This window comes from Clytia hemisphaerica, unplaced genomic scaffold (genome assembly GCF_902728285.1).
Source record: "Clytia hemisphaerica strain Z4C2 unplaced genomic scaffold, Clytia hemisphaerica genome assembly, whole genome shotgun sequence".
In the NCBI taxonomy this organism is placed as follows: Eukaryota; Metazoa; Cnidaria; class Hydrozoa; order Leptothecata; family Clytiidae; genus Clytia; species Clytia hemisphaerica.
The window spans coordinates 864,030-886,980 of record NW_027103240.1 but is presented as its reverse complement, the minus strand read 5'-3'; the positions used below and the strand labels follow the sequence as shown (position 1 = coordinate 886,980).

The following is a 22,951-nucleotide window of genomic DNA, read 5'->3' as shown; positions in this document are numbered from 1 at the left end:
ATGCTTCGAAAATACTACCTTTTGACGTGAGTTTTCTCGAATTTTCAACCATTGGAGACCGAAATAATCGCATGAAAACTCTTAAATTTGGTATCCCTTAGACTCTTTAAGTGCCAATGTCGAGTATATTGGACATATGGGCTGTATAGGAGGGCAAAGAGATAAGCCTTTGAATTTTGAACTAGCGATTTTCTTGAAAAACTTATATAAAAAGGAACGTAGCACTTAAAGGTTAAAAAGACAAAGAAAGTGAATGATTTGGAAGATTCAATTTTGGCGAATTTAGTCACTTTATATCCTCGCCAAAATACAGTGTGTTCCAAAAAAAGTGGGCAAATTTTTATATAAAGTAAATTTCTCAAAACTCATTATCTAAATTGAGCTTATAATAATTGAACTAAGATTAAAATTCTTTGTTCAATCAATAAATATTCAGTTGTCAAGACAATTGAGTAGGATTTTGAGATTGAATTATTAAGTAAACAAGTCAAAAAATCTTGAATGATGAATTTGGCCAAAGAATTTAAGAATATGCTGAGACTATCACCATCATAGAATTCGGCAATTGAAGCTAAGAATGCCATTTTTATAACATTTTCAATTTTCAATTGCCAATTAAATGCCCCAAGTAAGACTACTTCCATAAAATGCCATTTTATGCACACAGACTATGTTTTGAATTTCTAAGAATGCTGTAAGAATATTTTTTTAAGGATGATTTTAAGAATATTCATCCTGAAATGAAAAAAACACCATTCTTATAAGAACAAAGTAAATCGAAGATTTTACTTTATATAAAAATTTGTCAGCTTTTTTGGGGGTATACTGTGAGTTTATTTGAAAAATGTAAAAATTCTTTTGAAAAGTGATTGCATGGTTTTATACCCCGGGGGGGGGGGGCACTGGGTTTGCAGACTGACGGTATGTGCGGGCCAAAAATTGGCTTTTAAAATTGCACCCTTACAGTGCAGCAAAAATCAGTGAAAATCATACCCTTAGAGTGCATTTTCCCCAAAATTTTCGATACTTTTCGTGCAAAAGATGGTCAAAATTCTAGCATTTTTGGTCAAAATATCTAGATTTTTCAAGAATTTTCTGAAATTTGTACCCTTACAGTGCATCTCTAGTTTTTCCGACCCTTACAGTGCATTTTAAACATATTGGAAAAGGTACCCTTAGGACCCGCACATACCCGTCGGTCCTTTTGCCCAGCTGCCCCCCCCCCCCGGGTTTTATACTCCATATACAATAATGTCAGCAAAAATATATAAATATCTATTGTACATAAAATATCTATTGTATTAAATAAAAACTACAAAAAATGCACTTATCATAATATATGTTACTGATTATATAAACAATTTAGTGGCTGAAGTTTTTATTTTTATGCTGTTTGTAGCTGGGTAGTAAATATAGAGTAGTTCTCGACCTTAAATCTCGCTATTTTTTAAAGGTAAACTCTCCTTTTTAGAAGGGGCTTAGCCTAGGGTCTCCCGTCACAACTTTTTTAGGACTATTTCAAAACTTATACAGAGGACTTGAACTGGACCTGGAAAAAAGGCTAAAATATTTAAGAGAAGAAGGCGATTAGAAAAATTAGCTCTTTTTCTCACTCGAGTATAGAATCTGTTTCGCTTTCTTTTCCCGGACACATCGTATATTGTTCAAAAACTTGTGGATCGAATTGTCAGGAAAGGTATAATAATTACTTTCAATATTAGTATTATTAATAACCTTATAAATCTTTTGAATATAAATTTTACTGGATGCCTTTTTCCAGGAAAACGTCATGGAAATGTTCCTGTCAGTTGATTTCTGATTTCTAGTTATTTAAAAATTAAAATTGAGCCTTAGAAGCCACAAATAAAAAGGCTAAGGTGGGAGACCATCTGGAAATGAGGCCTTAGCAACATTCCGTTGCCAAGGGAAATATATAACACTAACGGTTCATAAGTAATGTTAATGCTAAAGTTTTGAGACTTTCAGGGTATGCTCAGGAAGGATTAACAAGGAGGTGGCGTCTTTGGGATTAAGGATCAAAAACCGCCCAAAATCCAGAAGTTTATATACCCTTAAGGGAAGAAATTTTGGCGGAAAGAAAATTTGGCAGATTTGGCCAAAGTAAGTTCCCGGCAAATTTAAATTATTGTATTCATTCTCGAATGTGTGCTCTTTCAGGTCTTATGAAACAGGTATTTTTATCATTTTTGGCCAAAAATATCCTTCATCCACCAAATTGAATTCCCATACAAAATTTAATTTTTCAAGCCATTCTCTAAATTGAATTCCCTCTGAAAAAACTTTTTCAGCTACCCGCCAAATTAAATTCCGGCCAAAATTTCTTCCCTAAGGTATTCCCACCTTAAACAGATTTAGTTTCGCCAAAGAAGATATCAACATATTGTTCAAAGACTCGATGTGGAAATCGTTTATAAGTTGGCATGATTCCTTCAAGCCACGTCAAATGCCCACCGAATTTTGTTGTAACTACTGCTAGTAAACTATTGGTCATGATTTTCTGTAATGGTATTGCTAAAAGTGAAAAAGTCAAGATTTAAGTATATTTTCAGTATCAGCCAGAAAGTTCAGAATAATAATTTCAACCGTAAATCGTATAACTCAGGTCTTTGTAATTTTACACACCCCTTTCTCACAGACCCACTGGAAAAATTGGCCAAAATATGGTTCCAGTGGAAAATTATCCTCCAATTTTTGTTCTCACTGAAAATAATAAAATAAACCAATCATCACTGCAAAATATAACGCTTTTTTCCCATCCCACTGAATTTGACTTGAAAACAAAAAAAATTTAAATCGTCAGCCATAAAAAAATATGGAAATATCAATCCCCATCGAGTTTCAGTCCCTTATGTTTTTTACCCCTACTGGCTGAAAAAAATCATACCGGGTCTGTGAGAAGGGGGTGTTTTTACCAAATATGAAAAACTTCTATACTTATTCTTTTGTTCTTTAACATCCAAAACGCTTACCTTTCCCACGACAAAGAGGGTCGTCTTCTGTACACAGAGCAAGAACAGGAACAGTGATCTTTTCTAACGGTAACGAAACAATACCAACATCTTTATAATATTCCATGTGATCTTTATAACCATATAATGGACATAGGTAACGATCGTCAAAGTCCCATACTGTTTGTGACTTGAAAATAGAAGGCAGAAAAGAAAAATACAAAAACAAAAAAAAGTCAAAAACAAAATAGAGTCAAAACAAAAGAAAAGGACAGTCAAATTGAAACTTATCGTCGACATGACGCCCATCTGACGCCCTAAATACTAAGGTTTTGGGGTTTTAAGGGTGGTATGTGCCGATCGACTTTTGCCTCTCATACTCTTAAACAGACGAAGATAGCGTGCTCTTATTACAAAGTCTGAATGGTACTGATTGATTAAAGTTGTCAATCGTGGTCAGTAATTTCGTTTTTTATTCTTACCTGATAAACTTCTTCCAAGTCAATCCCGAGCGTTTGAACACTATCCTCGACAACTGCATTGTTCCTAAAAGAAAGTCCCTTAAGTCCCTTCAATAACTCCTCTACCCTAAGTATCATAGAAATTTTATCGCGCATGTGTCAATCTAATCACTGTAGAAAAAATCAAAGATGAAGAGGAAATATTACCATATTAATGTCTAGCAGACTGTATCAGTATGCAGTTTACTATTTACGAATTCCCCAGAAACCTCCAAGTGTTATTGAAGTGAGTTCCTTTCGAAAGAAATCTTTTACATGATCCCCAAATGTATAACAGTAATTACTAAACTTTTGATTATGGAAATGTCACTTTAATTGAATAGAAATAATAGACAGACTTTATGTTATGATTCTCTATCACTGACTCTTTTTAAAAAGCAAAGATGACTTTTTTTTTAGTTCTGTTTTCAACGACGGCAATAAAAATATCAACTTTGAACCTCATCCAAGATCTTGGATGGTCGTCATGGTTACTTTTCTCTTCGTTGATTGTGCGTTGAATCATAGAGGTATAAAGAAAACAGGAGTTGAATGTGTCGGTAATTGGTCGTTAAAGTCTTTTGATTTCTTTTATAAAATGAATCAAAAGAAATTCTAAGCTCGCCCGATGAAATAAGACTTTTTAGTAGAACTCAAGTTTGCTCTGAACATTCTAATAATCAGTATTGAAGATTCTAGCCTTTTAATATACGAAAATTAGATAAAACTTCGTCCACGAAACAAATTTATGTTCCATTTCGCTATCCGTTCAATTTTGTTTTGAAAAGATATTTTCTCAAGCCAGAAAATGAAAAGTTCTTTATAAGCACACACGATTTCAGAGTCAATTTGTAGACATAAAGTCGCTGGAGAATTTTGGAGGAAAGTATCAAGCAATAGAGTTCACCTGAAAGAAAACATTGATCGAAAAATCTTATCATTTGATGAAGGATTGCCAAGTTCACAGGCCTTTTTTTAGTCCAATATTTTTCTTACACTGATGTCAGAAACAATGAATCTCGTCTCATCTAATTTCTAAAGCTTAAATGAGCCAATAAGATTTAACCTATGGATAAAAGAGCTCATTAAAAATGCACGATATATGAGATTATGAGCATGCATACATCGTAACTTTTTTAATCGTAGGGCGAGCTTGGTTACAATAGCATACTTCTCCTGTCTTTCTTTATACCTCCATGGTTGAATAGAATCTGGATTGGTCGGAACAGCGTCGATATATGATTTCGACCTGTGCTTTTCACGGTATAACTCCTCCGTCCTCAAAAGTGCAAGACAAATACATAAAAAATCGCTAATACGTCAGGGCCCAAAACTGTTCCGTGAGTATCAGAGCTCGAATAACTATCGGTTAATATTTTCACTATGAAAACTTGGCCTCTGGTACCCAGGGTATCAAAACTGACCTTTTAACATGGTTAATCATATTCTGAGTCATGTGCTTATTGACGACTAAATTGATCCAAAATTCCGATAACCTCGCTTTGGATTCCATAGGATCCCAAGGAACGCCAAGAAGCATAACAGCTCTTATGTTTTGATTGATTTTGTTGCTTTCTCTTGCCAAGTAATTTGTGAATGTAACTCTATAAGGTAAAAATCAAAGAAATAGACAATTGATCTTTTTGTTGAATAGGAGATGATGTAATCTGAAATGCTTTTCCGTGCTGAAACCATCTATCCAACACAAAAAACTGGTAAAGAATAATGTGGTGGTCAAAGCCACTCCATAAGCCACTCCATATTCCTTTGCGGCTGTGAAAAAATTAGCCATTGACCGAGCATGACCTGTGTCCAGTCTTAAGATCCTGTGAACCTTACACGGTAAATTCCCAAAAAGACTGAATAAGATCATTTACCTCCCCATCCAACTAGTTATTAGCTCAGAACGACTAAATTTTGATCAAAATTTCCTTAGTTGCTTTAAAGAAACAGATGGCAAGAGCTTTTCAGCTATGCTAAATAGATTTTTCCATTGAGCCATTTCTAGAGTAACAATATAGTTTTGCAGTTTTCAACGAAAAAAATCAGAAAAAAACTACTTCGTGTCGATTAAACTTGTATTAAGTCCTAAATTTCATGGAATTATAATAAAACCAACTTACGCTCCAATAGAAGATGCAATAACCATAATGGGGGCGTTTGGATGTTCTTTTGTTATATGTTTGAACGCTGCTTTGATTTCCGATAAATTCCCGACACATGAAACTTTTTCTGTCTGAAATGATTATACACCCCTGTGTCACAGACCCGCTGGGAGCCCAGTCCCACTGAAAATTCAACCAAAATCTCGTCCCCGGTGAGAAGAATACTCTGCAATTTCATCCCCACTGGGAAATTGACTTTGATTTCATCCCTACTCAAAATTCAATGCTTAAAAATTGCACTCCAAAACCATTCTCACTGAATTTTTACACCAAAAAAAAGCACTAGAATTTTTATCCCCATTGGGTTTTTCAATAGAAAATTTTATCTCCACTGTGGGAAAAGTTTCACCAGAGCTGTTAGACATCAGGGGCGTAGATATGTATACTCTAAGACGTTGGGTAACGGCAATGTTGACCGCCCACACCCAGAACTGGGCAATCTTCCTACCCTATATTAACTGGCCATGGTTCAAAATCCCTAGATTTTCAAACAAAATACCTTATTACACGAATGTTACTACAGTATATGGCCCCCAAAACGGAGACGGCCCCCAAAACGGAGGTTGTCATTATAAAATGAGGATTCTGACTTGTAGATTTATCAGAATTAAACGATTTTTGTTTATTTAGAAAGAATGATGGTTATACTAAAAAATGAGCATGTTTTTGATGGTTTGAGACAGATTCAAAATGACATATTTGCGTATGAAGGAGATATTTTAACACCACAATTAGATAAAAATTGCATATAACTCACTCTATATCCTTGGATATTGAAAATAAGTTATGAAAATGGGGTATAGGAAACTTTCTACACCTAATGCCGTTCAGAAAATGCAGATACATCTGTGAATTTAGAGGATGGGTAAAAGATATAGCATCTTAAAGGTCAACCAGTATTTTGGGACCCTAGAATCAGCATTGATAAAACCGAAAATTCTAAATATGAAAAACAGCAAAAAATCTTGGAATTCCATTCCTATCAGGTTGAGTTAATAGCTTATAACAAAAAATTAACATTATATATAACAATTTTCGCTGAATCAGCAAAAATGGCAAATTCTGTCATTTTCTGCAAAATATAGGAGAAAAATATCTTTAAAGCTTGATATTTTCAGTTTCAGTTAAGCTTTTTTTCTAAAATTTTCACAGCTTATTCCATACATGAATGGAACTATTTTCAAAAGAGATTTGTTTTCAAAAACTTGATTAAGACATTGTTAAATTAAAATTGTCATTTTGAAAATATCTAAATTTTCAGTTTGGACTTTGCAATATCGAAAATCTTGAAATATTTCATAAAAATCATAAATTTTACATCCATCGGGTCGTAAATTTAAGGGAAAACACAAATATGTTCATAGTTTTCCCCCCTATTACCACTGGGCTTAATAATTTGATTTTAACTACACCTCCGTTTTGGGGGCCCCAAACCTGCATTTTGACAACCTGGTTTTGTAAAAATGTTATCAAACTAATTTATGCCCAAAACCCTCTAAATCACATTTCAAAACTATGGTCAAAATTTTGTATTAATATCTTAAAGATATCACGAGAAATCGCTAAAATTGCAAACCTCCGTTTTGGGGGCCATTAGAAAAAAGCTACCTGTCTTTAAGCGATTGAAAAATATTGTTAAAATTGAAAATTTTGAAAAAGAACTGTCGGGAAATAAAGTAGAGATGTTAAAGTTTTGCATGCAAGAAAAATTTTTGTAAAACGTCTTTTCCTCTAGCTTTGAGAGAAATTTTAAATTTGATCGCCGTTTTGGGGGCCACATACTGTAGCCATTTTATTAACACGAATAGCGCTTCGTCGTGCAAATGTCACGATTATTACTTCTCTCATTTGACCGAAATTCCATCCCATAATCCTTTTTTGTTTTAATTCAAAAATCGTGAAAGTTATTACTTTTTCTTTGTAATTGAGTGTAATTTGCGTGCAAGCATGATTAACGCAAAGGTTGACGGGATTGAATTTCGGTCAAATGAGAGAAGTAATAATCGTATGTGGCCCCCAAAACGGCGATCAAATTTAAAATTTCTCTCAAAGCTAGAGGATAAGACGTTTTACAAAAATTCGCCACGGTATGCTATTGAAAAATTTCGTGTTGATAAAAATCCCCTTAATTACAACCAACCTTGAAAAAGCAAATAAAATTTGTTTAAATTTTTGGAGTGTTAATTTCAAGGCCGTTTGAATACTTGCCTAGTAATATTCGTGTAATAAGGTAGTTTCTTACTTTTAGAAGAAAGCTTAAAATAACTGTTGTAAAATTTACCTTAAAACCTATTTTTAAAACTTCATTCATATAGGCTGATGAAACAATCAATCATTTTGAACCACATTTTGAAAAATAAAAATCACCAGAAAAATATCTTACCTTAAGTCTAACACCTCGTCCCCAGCCTCTGAAGTTAAGACCAATAGCTCTGAGTGAAAAAAAAAATTAATTACTTTGATGCTATACTTTACTGTGACTACAATCATGGTCGTAATATTTGAGAAAAAAAGGAAATCAACCGGGAAGTTTTGAACCACAATCGATTTGTAAGTGCTCTGAAGTAGGTTGGAAGGGTAGAGTTTTAACTCTGAGTTTTAACATGAGACTTAAAACTTAGGAGGAGCTTAGGATCCGAGGATCAAAAAGTTCAAAAATGGTCCAATAAGGCTCATAATATAGCCTGGAGGTCTATAAACCCGAGCCAAATTGAAATATCCGATTAAATTTGAGAGATGGCCCAAAATCGACTTTCTCGCCGGAACTCCAAATTTCGAAAAACGAGGAAATGAGCTATCGACCATGATTGTAGATGTAAAAATTAAGGACAACTAAAAACAATAATATAGAGCTTGGAGTAGCTGAATTTTAAGAAGATTATGAGTTGTTAAATAACTTTTTGGTTTAACGTTTTAGAAGTTCAAAAGACTCCAACCTGTACTTTCGATTCAAAGCTATTGAAATAAATTCTCGAACATAAACTTTGCCACTGTGTCCTAAAAATGTAAAAAAAAAGGAGAATCGGTAAATATTTGACACCCTTGTATCCCCTGACAGCTCTTTATTCGACTCTCAATGAAAAATAACCTAAAATTCCATTTTCCCAGTTTGAAGGCCTTTGATTGGGGGGGGGGGTTTCAGGGGTCTTAAATACCGTCATACCGACAAAATTTTGGGTTAAATACCGTAATACCGTTGGTGAAGGAAGCCTAATACCGATACCGATATTAAATTTATGTTTTTTTTTCGAAAATAATCAATTTTCAGTTATCAAATGTATTGTGTAGTAACAAATTAGAAACTGTACAAACAAGTCTTGTACTTTATGAGGCCCCCAGTCAACCCTCAACTCAGGTATTCACGCACAAATTTGCCAATTCACTTATTAACGCGCGAAAAAAAATATTTTCACGTTCACACACCAATTTAGCTTTTACATCTTTGGTTGGAGATTGTGACCTTATTGGGCTAAATTAAACCTTTTTATGGTCTCTTTTAAACAGATTGACCTATTCTTATACCAAACATTTTTGCCAATATATAAAGTTTTTTGCTAGTTTTAGTGACCTTATTCTCGCGTTTTGTCGACTTTTTAAGGTCTCTTTTACAGCTATTTGAGCTTTTATAAAGCAATATTTTCGGTCTGCCGTGCCAAAGTTACTTACTTGCTAAAAATATGGTACGGTGAGCGACGTACCTGCCGTACCCGGTGCCGCGTCCTAAGAGTTTCGCCCAAGAAAAAATTTAAAATTTAGAATGCCTAGATTGCCTGAAAACGCATCATGTGCATCATGATGTGAATTATTTTTTAATCGTTCGATGCTGCACAAGATGTTTTTAGAACTACCTACTTTTACTAATCATTGAAGGAGTAAATACCGCCTTTACTGTCTCTAAGTTACTGCAGTATCAGTGTATTGTATTGTAGTAGCAATATAAGTGAAGACAAAGATACTTTAAAAGCTAAAGCTTGGTTTTTATATTCTCTTTGGGAGAGACGACCATATCATTTAGTGCTGATGGAGAAAATTTTATCTAGACTCTTTCGTTGGATGCAGTATTTGCATCACAAAAGTTGTCATTAAAAAATTCGCCCGCAGAAAAATAACGAAAACATTTGTTTAGATATCGTAAAGTTCTGCTTATTTTGAAAAACCTTACCATGACAATAAGTCAATAGAACATCCAAGATTGTGCGAGTGAAGCGAGCAAGAAAATTTTACTGGTTAAAATAGCGGAATAGACTTATCTTTTTTGAAAATTTTTCTCCATGAAACTCATGAAGAAACTAAAAGGTAAATAGTTTTATACCGAAATACCGTTTTTTATTGATAAAAATATCGAAATACCGACAAAAAACCAGGCAATTTACCGATACCGGTAGAAAATGAAATACCGTAATCCCGTCGTTTTTTTCTCGTAATACCGATTTACCGGGGGTAAAAAGGCCCAATACCGTCATACCGTAAAAGTGAAACCCCCCCCTTTGATATTTTTGCAAGTAGTCGATTACTTTTGAAAGGAAAATGCTTTATGCTTCACACGTCTATTTACCACCTCGAAACATCAGTAAAATTTTGAATGCGATTGCGAAAGCTGAAATTCCCAAATTAATGCTTCGTCCTGACGTTATAAGAGGCTCCCCAGTGGTAACTCACGATATAACGCAATTTTTTGTCTTCAATCGCGATCACGTAAAACAACAAATCACAATCACTTTTTGAACTCTGATCACGCAATCACAAAGAAATAATTTCCAAATCACGTAATCACACTGGAAAAAAGTCCCTATCATCACATCACACAAATGGCTTGGGAGGGGGGTTTTATAATGATTGAATAAGGGTTTCATACACCTGTAGCAAACTAATATATACTCAAATTTCACGTTTTTTCCAAATGTAAGTGATTGATTTATAATTGGTTTCACAAACCTGTAGCTCCTGGGAGAATTAAAAGAATTGGCTTGGTTTCATTGTCTTCATTGTCTTCTTCGAATCCATAAAAATCCAAAGTGAACGAACCCCCGTCTTCTGTTTCAATCTCCTTCCTAAAGACAAGTAAAATGGTTAAAGTTGTAAAATACAAAGTATAAGTTATTTATGCAGTTTTTGGATCGGCTATATTAGATTACATTATGTACATTTTTTAGAGTTCTGACGCGAACTTAAATTTCTAGAATGTCGCTCTCAACAAAAACAAATACCCTGGATATTGGAAAGGAAGACAAAATACTCTGGTGGTTTGAAAATCACAACCTTTTTGGTTGATCTAACGTATAGTGCCAAGCGTAAATATCACATTCCCCCTTCCCTGAAAATATACCTTATAACGACTTACCTTTCAAAGTCAAAATGTTGTGGCTTCATCAGTAGTGTGTGGAAAGCTGCTTGCCATAACGGCCAAAAACACCATAACAATGGCCATTGGTCATTCTCAAGCTCTTTCAAATGTTCTTTTAAAGTCTCACACCATAGACCAGGTTTACAAAATAATTTTGGTTTGTGGACAACTTGTGTGAGATAGTATAAAAGAAAACCACACACAAGGGTGATTGTAATTTCCGCCCAAGAGATAACGCCCTCTTGTTTTGATACCGTGATTAGGCTTTCTAGATATTCGAATTTCATTATGAACGTTTTTAAAGACCTGTAAAATGGATGATTTGGTATAAAGGTAAACGTTTTCATTTTCTTCTTCTTTTCCGATTAATGAATAATCAATTAATGAAGCCTATAATGCAACGCTTTTAATATCTTATCGGGGAAGAAAATGTCGGGGGAAAGTGACGAAAATTTTTTGAGGGGTGACGAAATTTTCCCCCGACGGATTTTTTCCCCGATATTTTATCACCTGACCAAAACTTTAACCGAATTTTTTTTTAAGTGACAAATTTGAAATTTCGGTCGGGGGAGGTTGACGAAAATGCCTCTAATAAGTAAAACTCCGACAATTTTTTCCCCGATTAGGTACGTTTAATGTACCCCTATCAAGCTTCACGTCACAAGTATCTTTTCTCTCTTTCTGGAATCCCTTAATTCGACCAGTTAAGTTCAAGAACATATTGGACAACTCATTCAAGAGAAATCTTGAGCCTAAATCTTATCCACTTAACAACTTTTACCGGGTGAACAAATCTAAAGCAAGTTATTTTTTCACGATAAGAATTATTCAAAGCAAGGTGAAAAATAATTTGACATATGTAATGCCCCGCAACGCAGTAAATTTTTTGCTTTTGGATCACAAAAGCTATGTTGGTTTAGTCTCTAGGTGCTATCTTTATCGATGAAAAAATTCTAAATATTGAAGAAAGTTGAATAAATTTTACTGTATTGAAAACTTAACTAAACTTAACTTTTACTACGCCAAATATGTGTTGAGACAGGTTGAGAGTATTTAATCTATTTTTCCGGGTTTTCGTTGTGTTCAAGATATGGGCTTGTTACGATATTTATGTAAATATTCACAAGTTACGAGTTGAATTTTAAAAAGATTTACGAATTTTGCGAGTTACGAGTTGCTCTTTTCAGAAAAGAAAATTACGGTAACTCGTTACGATTTCCATTTTAAGAAATAAATCATGGTTTTAGTGGATATGTATAATATGGACTGTATCACGTCCAGATCAGTACACGTTTTTTACAAAAACAAACTTTATAAGAAAACAAGGTTTTGATGGCAAAAACATTAAGAACATTTTAAAACTTTCCTGGCTCTAAAACACCGAATTTCTTTAGGAAATTGCACAAAAATAGTACCAAAATGGCGAAGTGAAGAACATGTTAAAAACATTTTTAGGTTAAGAACTCAAACAACATCCAAAGGCATCAAAACTTTTGATTGTTCTTATAAAAAAACGTGTAAAATTAAAAAAGTGGTGCAAGTTCCATGATATTGGTGGAGCTTTGAATCCTAGCCTACACCTACTCAGACACAGAGTTTCGCTCATACTATGGACAAAAACACACTACCATCTATACTCTACAAAATCAAATAACAAAAATCGTTACACTCTATTAATGACAGCACAAACTTGTAATACTTTTTATTTAAAAACTAATCTGAATTATTTTTATCCACATTATAACAGGACATCTTTCATCAAAAAATTGAAACAGAAAGGATTACTTAACAACTCTCTTTAACAGATTAGATCTAATAATGTACTCTTTAGTCATATAATTGTTTTTGGCTCTCCTCCAGATTTGATTTGAATTCTTTTGACATCAAGGAAAAAGAGGAAGTAATTGGTATTAGAAGATGAACGATGGAGTGCGGGCTGTTTCCGCAGAGGTATAACTTGCTATTTTGATTAGTACCACTAGCCATGCTTGTTTGTTAATAAGTTGCCTAAGCGATTTTTTTAATTGCTTAGTGATTACTTTAAATGAGTTGCGCAGTGAAAAATATTATATTATGAAAAGCAGCTCCTTGCAGAAAGCTTTCCTCGATCATACTTAAGTTTTTTTCTCTACCCTTGTATAGCCCTTGGTAAATATTGGGACATCTAATTGTTTGAGTGAAAAGTTCTTTGATTGCTACATAGGAAATTTTGCCATCGAAGTCTCATGTTCTTAAATAGTTTTATCACACTTAGAAGATCTTTCTGAAATTTTCACCATACAGCAGGAGATTTAAACCATTTTAGAAACATTAAAAAAAGGGGGTAAAATATCAATAAAGGATTGTGGGAAAAACAAGTTTATGCCCATTTGACAGATCTGTAGAGCCCGAAGGGCTAGATAAGCTACTTTAAGCTTTCTCGAGAAAAAAAAAGTGAAGCAAAAATTTGACTTTTTAAATTTCGTGCCGATGGCTAGGATCTAGCATTCTAATTGTTTTCGGAGCGCGAGATCAAGCGAGGTGAACTGAAAGCGAACTATGGTCCTCTGAAATACACATACAAAACCAAAGAGTTTCAATATTTTTTCAAAATCATATATTTTCCAGAGCAAATAACCATACTCCCATAATCTACATTAGCTTAAAAAAACATAAACAAGCAAACGGCAACCGAGATGTGGTAAGGTTTAAAAAAAATCATTACAAAATCATAACCGAATTTAAAAATATTTTCACTGACATGGTCAGATCGCCAAATATGACCATTTCATTTACAACCACCAAGTTATCAACCAACCTCTGATATCCATCCAATATTTTTACAAATTAACAATGGCCCGAATGCTAAAAAATAAAAACCATCAAATTAATTTTCAGCGTATAATAGCGGGTTTTTACCGAACCGTCATAGATTCTGGCTACGTTTCGAATCGTCTATAAATTAGTCGTAGAACAAAAATTTGGAAAAACTTTCAGTAAGATTTTGGCCACAGCTTTCTGAAGATTGAAGTCTAGTCGAAAATGGCATGTTTCCCGCCAAACCATTGATTTTAAAGCCCGAAGGGCTAGAGTTCAATCTCTAACCTTTCTCAGGCAAGAAAAAGTGAAGCCTTAAAAAATGCGCCGCATTTTTGACGACAGATTGAATCTAGCAATTCCTTTGTTTACGATTGATATTTTTTTCGAAATTTAGCGGTAAATTTTAGTTTCAATCTGTCATTTGTGTAAGAACCGCTCAAGGCCGCGCAACTTTGGTAGGATTTGTTGGCTTCAAATCCTACCAAGGAGATTGACTTCTAGTCCTTCGGGCTTACACTTCATTGCGCCAAACCCTTTGGATTTGACCACAACAGAATTTCAAGAAAATGAAAAATATCCAATAGCTCTAAAACCAGCACCTCAAAAGGAAATTCAGAGAAAATGAGAAAATGTCTTAGGCCAAGCCCTATATTTTTCGCCAGCGACGAAGAGTTTAGTACTGGCAAATGAGAAAATAACTCACGCTTTTCCTTCGTGCATGGCATGGAAAGCATCGTTGACTTCTTTCAATGGGAAATGATGTGTGATGAACTCGTCAATCTTCATATCTCCGTTCATGTAATCTTGGACGAGTTTTGGTACGCTGTCACGACTCTTGTATCCTGTGAATATGAAAAAAATAAGATTTTAATGGTTCTAAGTGAAACCTCCAAATCTTCTCGACTCTTATTTCAAAGTCGAGTAAATCTTTCGAGTTTTTGAGTTTTAGCAAGAAAGCAATAAGATTTGACGTGAGAGCCGAGAGGCAAAGCCCAATTCCAGAGATTTCAAGTTGCCATATTATCTCGACTTTAGAAAAGACAAAAAAGATTTGAAATTTTGCTCAGGAATATGGAAGGAATGTACATGTTTGAAGACCAAACCATCTGATCTTCCCTAAAAGATATATCAGTAAACACAGAAAGATAATAAATTAAAAGCATTTTAAACATCGTAATTTTCAGACTGCATTTACAGTGTAAAGCTGAAATGTGTTGAAATACTTCAGCTTTTCGCGAATTCACCAAAAGTTAATGTAATTCGCTTTACATTTTTTCCTGTGAGGAATTGAATATTGAATTTCCACCAAAATTTTTACAAAAGGGACAGGTTCATTAAAAAAGGCAAGTTTTTGGTACTTTGGTGAAAAATTCTTTGGTAACAGAATAATTTTCTACCTAAAAGAACACAAGATAAGCTCGACAAAACATTATTTTCACCAACCAGGCAAACGAAAAAAAGACGCATACCTCCGAAAGCAGATCCTTTCCATACACGGCCAGTGACCAATTGGAATGGTCTGGTGCTAATCTCCTGTCCTGATGCAGCCACACCGATGATGATGGATTCACCCCATCCTTTGTGGCAAGCCTCCAAAGCTGCTCTCATGGTGTGAATGTTACCGACACATTCGAAAGTGTAATCTAAACCACCGTCTGTCATCTCCACCAAAACCTGAAAGGGGAGGGCGGGGAAATTTTATCTTTTTGTTGTGGTAAGAACTTGTACAGTGGAGAAGACACTGAAGAAGAGGAAGTAAATTTTTATGTTATTATTGCGGTAAGATCTTATAAAATGGCGTCTCTTTAACTCGAACCTCTATTACTCGAAAGAATGTCTCGTTGATTGGAACAAGTTTTATGGTCCTTTTAGTTGTATATATAACCCTTATAAACTTTACTTTATAACTCGAAAATTCCTTAAGGTATGTAGACCCTTCGTTTCGAATTTTTATCAAAGATCTTTTTTTGTTATAAATCTGACGTGAAATTTTCAGAGCTTTCCAGACATGTAACTGCTACTCTACCACCCAAATCTTCTGAGAGAATTAAGTTAGAAATTCTTATTTCACAGGTAATATAATCCTATCCTCAAAAGTAAATATCGAAAGTGTACCTGTTGAGTTGGCCTGTCATGGTCTTTAGGGTTGAAAAATTCAGTGGCACCAAATTCTCGTGCAATTTTTTCTTTCGTTGGGTTGATATCAACAGCAATGATACGTTCAGCTCCAGCTTTTTTACAACCCATTAGGACAGCTAATCCAACAGCTCCCATACCCCATACTGCAACATTGGAGCCTTTCTCAACCTATGGTAGAATTATAGTCATTATAAAAGCACTGGTCTGGAAGGCTTTTGTCTCTTTTCATTGTTAAAAGATGGTGCTTACGTGAACAAAATCGATTTATTTGCAAACTTTTTGATCATGTGATTAGAAAATAGACCAATCCCAATAGGAGATTTTGGTAACGTGATCACAAATTATGCAAATAGCAACTAAATTGAACAAAAAGCTAAAACAATACATTGCCAGACTGGGGTTTTTTATAATGACTATGGTAGTATTAAAGTAAGTTGGATTAAGTGAGTTAAAAATTGATTTTTTCAAACTTTAGTATGATATATTTTTACTAATTGCAGAAGTTTTATGTACTACGTACAACTGCGTACAGTTAACAGATTTCTCGAAATTTCATGTTTAATAAAATTTGGTTGGTTAAAATGGTTTTTCAAATCTACGAGTTTATCCACAAAATTAAGATCCCCGAATTATGATTTGGAATATCGTAACGTACTTCTATTGAAGAAAGAATGTGTATTTTTGCAGACTTTTCTGTGTTAGTGCACTCAGAAAATAGAACTTCTAAATATCGGTTTTTGCTTTTGCAAGGATCAATATTCTTAATGAGTAACTTTGCTTTATTCTTCAAAATTTCACACACTGCGATTGAAAACCTAAAGTGATATCCTACGAAAACGGTACATTAATTATTAACCCTTTTCACGCAGTCAAATGAAAAAGGATCGGGTTTGTCAGTGAGTACTTGTAAATAAAGACACAATATTAACGTGGAACCTAAAAAGTTGATGGAATTAAGTTCAATAGGTGCTACAATCCACAACAAATCTCAGTATAATACCTTAGCAGTGTTAAGAGCGGCGCCATAACCAGTGGTGATACCACATCCGAGTAAACAAACTTTATCTAATGGTGCTTTCTCATCGACCTGAAAAATTATTTACAAAAGTAGATGAAAAGCTTTGTTTGTAATGAATATGTTAGTAAGAGATTGCTCATCTCTATAAGAGGCTGTTTCAAAGAGCAAAACCACTAGCGTACAGAATTAAGCTTAAAAGTGGTAACAAAAGTTATGTTAGAAGTGCAATTTTGCTCAACGATGGTTTATCGCCATCCTTAGAATCTAACATGTTTTTTATGTCCCCATATTACCCAAGAACTACTATAAAATTCACAATATACCTTAGCGATAGAAATTTCTGCTACCACTGTGTATTCTGTAAATGTACTGCAACCCATGAAATGGAATAAATCTTTGCCATTACAATGAAATCTAACTGTACCATCTGGCATAAGGCCTTTTCCTTGTGTTGCTCTAAATTAAAAAATATCAAAACCATTTAGTGACGACTCAGCAAATTCAGGTAAACAGCAAATCAGTTTCCTTCCCAATAATATAAAAGCCATTTTAATGACTTAAAATTGGTATTTTATTAAAGCTTCCAAGAAAAAGTAAATGCTTCGAGTTTCTTTCATACCGGTGTACCACAAATAAGTTACCCTCTTTGGATTTATAGTGGAGGCAGTAGAAAAGAGATTTTTCAAAGATTGTTTTGGAATCATTCAGAGGAAAGCCTAACTTAAAATTTGGTGTATTACTTTTAATTTTGCTTCATTAGTTCAAAGGTTATGTTCAAAAACCTCAGTATCAATTTTAAAAAATGACAGAAAAAGGCGAAAGAAAAAGAAAAATTAAAAAGTAATAAACCAAATTTTAAGTTAGGCTTTCCTCTGAATGATTCCGAAACAATATTTGAAAAATCTCTTTTCTACTGCCTGCAATATAAATTCAAAGAGGGTAACTTATTTGTGGCACACCCGGTACCTTGAAGAGCCTGCTTTGTGTACTCTAAAATTTAAGGCAATTTCTTCTGCTGATTTTGGTGTTGGTCGATACAAGGCTCTTTTAAAGTAGAACTCAGGCCCCTGAGAAAGACATTGTTCATGTAAAGGCACTCACCTTACTTTACTGCAGAGGTTTGTCTTGTTGGAGAAACAGAATTTACAATTGTAACATTGCGGAATGTATAATGGAATGACATGGTCCCCTGAAAAAGGTAAACAAAAATTATTTAATTAGTGGAAACTTTTCAGAGCGCATATTTGTTTAAAAAATTTAGCTGATAATGGTATTTAAAGAAACTCTTTATCTGAGCCTTATCATTTTGCATATCTAAAGAAACCTCAATCTTTATAAATTTGACTATTACCTAGATGTTAGCCTTATCAGTTGCAAGGGGAAATTAGAATTTTCAATTTTAACAGTGACATAAATTATTTTGTTTTTAATATTTAATTAATGTAGACAATTAAATTGTCTATGAAAAATGCCTGATTTCAAATGATAATGCTAGATAAGAACCTTAACAGGATTAATTTAAGCAACAATTAGAGGCATATTATGAGAAATGATGATTCAATTTTAATGTTTATCAAAGTTGTTTCATTGCACAATGTCGAGTGTAATTTGAACTCAATTTTGCACACAGATCTTTTGATAAAAAAATCTGAAGTGTTTTACAATCAGATGAAATTTGACTATTCTATTTATCAAGAATAAATATAATACACCAAACCTTCAATATATAAAGAGTTCAAGTCAATAGCAATTTTATTTAAATCTTCAAATATATATCTAGTGATTTCCAAACAGTATTTCATTCAATATTCCTAGGGTGATTCTTAATAATAACGAATCGATTTAGTTCATTTTTCACTCTTCTTCAAAATACCAAACTTCAAAGCTTCAAAATGAACACAAATTTGAGACAGGATTTAAAAACTTTCCCAACACAATCACCCCAGCATATCACCCATAAATCTTATAACATCATTCATACCTGGTTTTACTGATGTGACTCCTTCTCCGATACTTTCTACAATACCACCTCCTTCATGTCCAAGTACAACTGGGAAAGCCCCTTCTGGATCAGCACCGCTTAATGTATAAGCATCTGTATGGCAAACACCAGTGTGTAAAACTTTCATACGTACTTCACCAGCTTTTGGTGGGTCAACTTCGATGGTTTCCATCTTTAGAGGTTCTTTTGCACCCCATGCTACAGTAGCTCTGCATTTAATAACCTAGAATGTAAAAAAAATGTAGAAAAAACATATGCAATACCGTAGAGTCGTTTAATATCGACATGCGTCTTGTTATTTCGACATAGCTATAGGCTGGTCTTCGAAATAAAAAATCAAACATAAACAAATACATACCAAAGTTATCAATCAATCACTAAATTGTACTCTCCCTATCACGTCACAGATTGTTGAAATGTAAGAAACGTGAAGTGGTTTTTTTTCGAAAAGAACTTTAACGATATGTATATAGTCACTAAAAACTAATTTGTAATTAGCATGCTTTCATTGTCATTCAACGGAACGAAGATATCCAAATAAATCAAAACAACATTTTGCACGCAAGGAATTTTTTAGTAGACCTTTTTACCGTTAACCGAAAAAAATAAAAAGAACCTGGTTTCCTTTTGAATTTAATGTGACCGCCATACTGGCCATCACGGCGTGCAGCCTCTTAGCGCCTAAAGCGTGTGTTTTTGATAAATAAGGAAGGGGAAACCAGGCTAAGCGCGCAAATTATTTTTATCACGTGACTTGAAGCGTAATAAAGTTGTAAAATTTTAATGATGGACACGAGAAAGTTACGAGGAAGTTTGCATGCGCTTCGTGTGCTGTGTAAAACTGCTTATAATTTGGCTGTTTTTTTAATTGAAAGGATTGCAATGTTTATTGGACTTCTTCTAGTTTGATGGATGAACTTGTTTGATAAGAATGATACCAAGAATTTCATTCAAGGTTTGTTTTGATTATTTTACAGATCCGGTGTCGACTTTAGAAGACGCGTGTCGATATTAGACGATTCTACGGTAGTGTATTGAATCAAAAATAAATCAAAATACATGCTGATACATGTAGTCAAATGAATTTCTCACAAACTGGTGCTATGTTCGCGAGATAACTTTACGATTTTTTTAGGCAGCCAGGTTGGTTCGTCTCTCAAATAATAAGGATATTTTCATTCGCAGCATAAATATTTTTATTTGATTGTTTCAGAGAACTTTCTTGACAACTGACCGTAACTGAGGTGCTGTGGTATTGGTCATTGACCAAGCCTCCTGTGACTCAACCAAATAGAAATAGAAACTGTATCAACATAGCGAGCACCTCACCAAAAAACAGGATATTTCATTATGTTTCTTAGTGAGTTCCACTTTGAAGATTTTGGAAAAATAGAAGCTTGCTTTGACGTTAATTCAATTTTTTCACTTCTGCAGGAGCTTCAAAAATTAGATGGGACCTCAAAAAATCCAAAACCTGAAAAACCTGGGCAAACATTCGAAAATGTCACAAAGTGGAATAGACGTTAATTCCTTAATTGCGTAGAAAAAACGCGGGTGACATCTAGTATAAGCTAGTATCAATAGTAAAGCCTGTTTCAATTTAATCTGCAGCAAAGAAGTTTGAAGTAGTGTAGAAAATGAGTGCCAGGTCTTTAACATATTCCTTTCCTTAAATTTTATCTCCTGATGGTGAGGTATAGTGAGATTCATTTTTGATTTCTGTATTTGAGCCATAACGTAGCAATTCAAATTTTGCATCATTCAATTTCAGTATTGTATTGTTGAATTGGTCTACAGAAAAGTCTGAGGTGGCATAACGCAGTGGACTTTTGTAGACTTGGATTGCTAAATTTTGATACCTACCCCTTCCCGGTAACAGACATAAAGTACAGTGTAAAAAAGGTAATTTTTTTTAAACACAATATATTATCTAGGCAGACTTGTTACGACTTGTTTAATGAAAAAAACTGTCTACTTTTATCCCAATTTGTCAAGTATTCCAAACTTAACTCTGATTCCTTTAGAATAGTGCTATTTTTTTGCATTTTGGAATACTATGGAAGCCTAATCTTTACCAGTCGATACTAATTAAATGCTTGGATCAATAGTTCTCAGACTTGTAACCTTGTTTTATAAATGAAATTACTTGTCCAAAAACTTCACAGTGTAGTGGAAGGAATAACACAGGATGGAGGTATAATGAACAAAAAGATTCATAATAAGAAGATTAAATGAAAAAGACTTTACCTTTCCAGTTGTGTCAGACATTTTGCTTCTTGGAGGTGTGTCGATGTATGTTGTTTACAAGACCTAGACTTGCAGTAAATGAGGAAGGAACAAGAGAATAGTCAAGATTTTGCACTCGTGTTCAAAACAAAAGCTCATTGGTGTAATTTTCTCATGATCCGTGTGCAAAAATATTTTGAAAATCCCTGAAAAGCTTATTTACACAAAATTACAGAGATATTCAATCAATTCATTAATTTCAATATTTTACAGGGAGGAAAAGAGGTAATCAAAATACAATATTCAAAAATAGGTATAAAATCTGTGTTGTTGACACCCCATTGACACACCAATTTTTCCACTTTCGTTTTCACTTTAGTGGCTCACGTTTTCTTAGAATCGGAGTCACAAGGGGTCTTCAAGAACTTTTAAACTCAAGATAAAAGATAAGTTTTAGAAAAAATGAAAAAAATTTGGTAAAAATCTTTTTTAATACATCATTAAAATCACAAATTATTCACTTAGGAAATTTTTGACTATAAAATCAATCTACACAGCGATAATTAAAGTTGTTACAAAACCCCCGGTTTTATTTGAGGTCACGGGTAATTTTGGGCTTCAGGGAAAACCCCAGCTATCACATGATTAATAATCTTATCAAAATGGCGGACTTTTCAACATCAAGAAAACAAAAAAAGTGGTATCGATTTCTGGATACGATATCAGGTTACAACAGGATAACTAGAGGTAACAGCTTGTGTGCTTACAACTGTGATTTTCTCTTGATTTTTATTCCTCATAAGCTTTACTTTAGAGTTTGATATCATGTGATGATATATGTTATGATACACTTTTGATTGAAACTTTGGGTAATTTTCTTTAATTCAAAATTGTTGATTTTATAGTTCAAAGAAAATAAATGATAAGTATCATTTATCTGTCCAAAAATGGCTTGGAATGGGTGGATGGTATATTATATATTATACTATATTTTCCCTTTAAAGTCTTTGATTTTTTTTGCTTTTAAAATTTTTGAATATAATACCTTTTTAATTTTATAGAGAACTATTATAAATCTTGGGGGTAATATTTTCTGAACTATTTTCTTGTTTATGGGGGTTTGAAGTTAGTCCCCTCTATAACCAGGGGCTGTCAACTGAACCCTATCGAACCAATTTTCCTAATCAAGCTGTTGAACTCAATCAAACTTAATTAAGCAGTCAAGTTGTTCGACGAGTGTTTGAGTATAGTTTCACGCAGTATCTTGTGGTACTTTTCTGGAATTATTCCGCTATTTTTCTCGGGATATTGCAAAAATGGCCTAGAAAAAAGGGAGGCGTAACTAGGAACAAACATATCAAACTATAATCAGATTGCAATCGACGAGCGGTCAGCTTGGTAAATACCGTCTGTTTCCATTTTAAGAAATGACGCCCAAGTCATTGAAATCAACGAAAGAAACCAATAAAAGATCAAAGAGAAAAAGAGTAAATGGAAAAAATAATTGTTTGTCCTTGGGGATTTGCCAAACGCAAAATTAAGTTGGGGCGGGTGTCACGAGTTTTCATGTAGTGTATGTAGACCACTTCTCTCGCTTAGTTTGGTTTGCTTTTGTGATCTCGCTAAGTCTCACTTTTTGTTTTAGATATTCAGATCGAAAACAAAGACAAAAGAGACAAAAATTGGGGGCAAGATAGGGGCCATTTGTCTCCATTATTCTGTTTTTCAATGCAACTCGCCAGATTGGTGAACTATGAAGAAAAAGAAGAAAAACTAAAAAATCACCCCT

General features: G+C 33.9%; 2 protein-coding genes across 2 annotated transcripts; both read right to left on the bottom strand.

The window, feature by feature from the left end:
• Positions 1–1,547: 1,547 nt before the first annotated feature.
• On the bottom strand, positions 1,548–11,280 carry LOC136797810 (protein ABHD1-like). Its single transcript, XM_067054425.1, has 9 exons — positions 10,976–11,280; positions 10,570–10,685; positions 8,571–8,631; positions 8,018–8,066; positions 5,593–5,705; positions 4,894–5,073; positions 3,452–3,515; positions 2,991–3,159; positions 1,548–2,532 (listed from the first exon to the last, which is right to left on the bottom strand). The coding sequence occupies exons 1-9, from the start codon at positions 11,263–11,265 to the stop codon at positions 2,363–2,365; spliced, it is 1,212 nt and encodes a 403-aa protein (XP_066910526.1). The 5' UTR covers positions 11,266–11,280; the 3' UTR covers positions 1,548–2,362.
• A 2,274-nt stretch (positions 11,281–13,554) lies between these two features.
• On the bottom strand, positions 13,555–21,292 carry LOC136800391 (alcohol dehydrogenase class-3 chain L-like). The gene is made up of 9 exons (XM_067057076.1): positions 21,184–21,292; positions 18,916–19,159; positions 18,036–18,123; positions 17,258–17,390; positions 16,917–17,003; positions 15,893–16,084; positions 15,247–15,451; positions 14,481–14,619; positions 13,555–13,822 (listed from the first exon to the last, which is right to left on the bottom strand). Exons 1-9 carry the CDS (start codon positions 21,202–21,204, stop codon positions 13,798–13,800), a joined length of 1,134 nt encoding a protein of 377 aa, XP_066913177.1. The 5' UTR covers positions 21,205–21,292; the 3' UTR covers positions 13,555–13,797.
• Positions 21,293–22,951: the final 1,659 nt, after the last annotated feature.

Bases quoted from the DNA above. Each gene is read 5' to 3' on its own strand.
- LOC136797810 (XM_067054425.1), bottom strand. From the start codon at position 11,265: ATGAAATTCGAATATCTAGAAAGCCTAATCACGGTATCAAAACAAGAG. The intron at 8,632-10,569 runs GTTTGTGAAACC...TTACATTTTTAG, and splicing joins AATTCTCCCAGGAGCTACAG to GACACAGTGGCAAAGTTTAT. The intron at 2,533-2,990 runs GTAAGCGTTTTG...TTTCACTTTTAG, and splicing joins CCCTCTTTGTCGTGGGAAAG to CAATACCATTACAGAAAATC.
- LOC136800391 (XM_067057076.1), bottom strand. From the start codon at position 21,204: ATGTCTGACACAACTGGAAAG. The intron at 17,391-18,035 runs GTGAGTGCCTTT...TTTTTAATTTAG, and splicing joins AACCTCTGCAGTAAAGTAAG to AGCAACACAAGGAAAAGGCC. The intron at 16,085-16,916 runs GTATTATACTGA...ATTCTACCATAG, and splicing joins CCGCTCTTAACACTGCTAAG to GTTGAGAAAGGCTCCAATGT.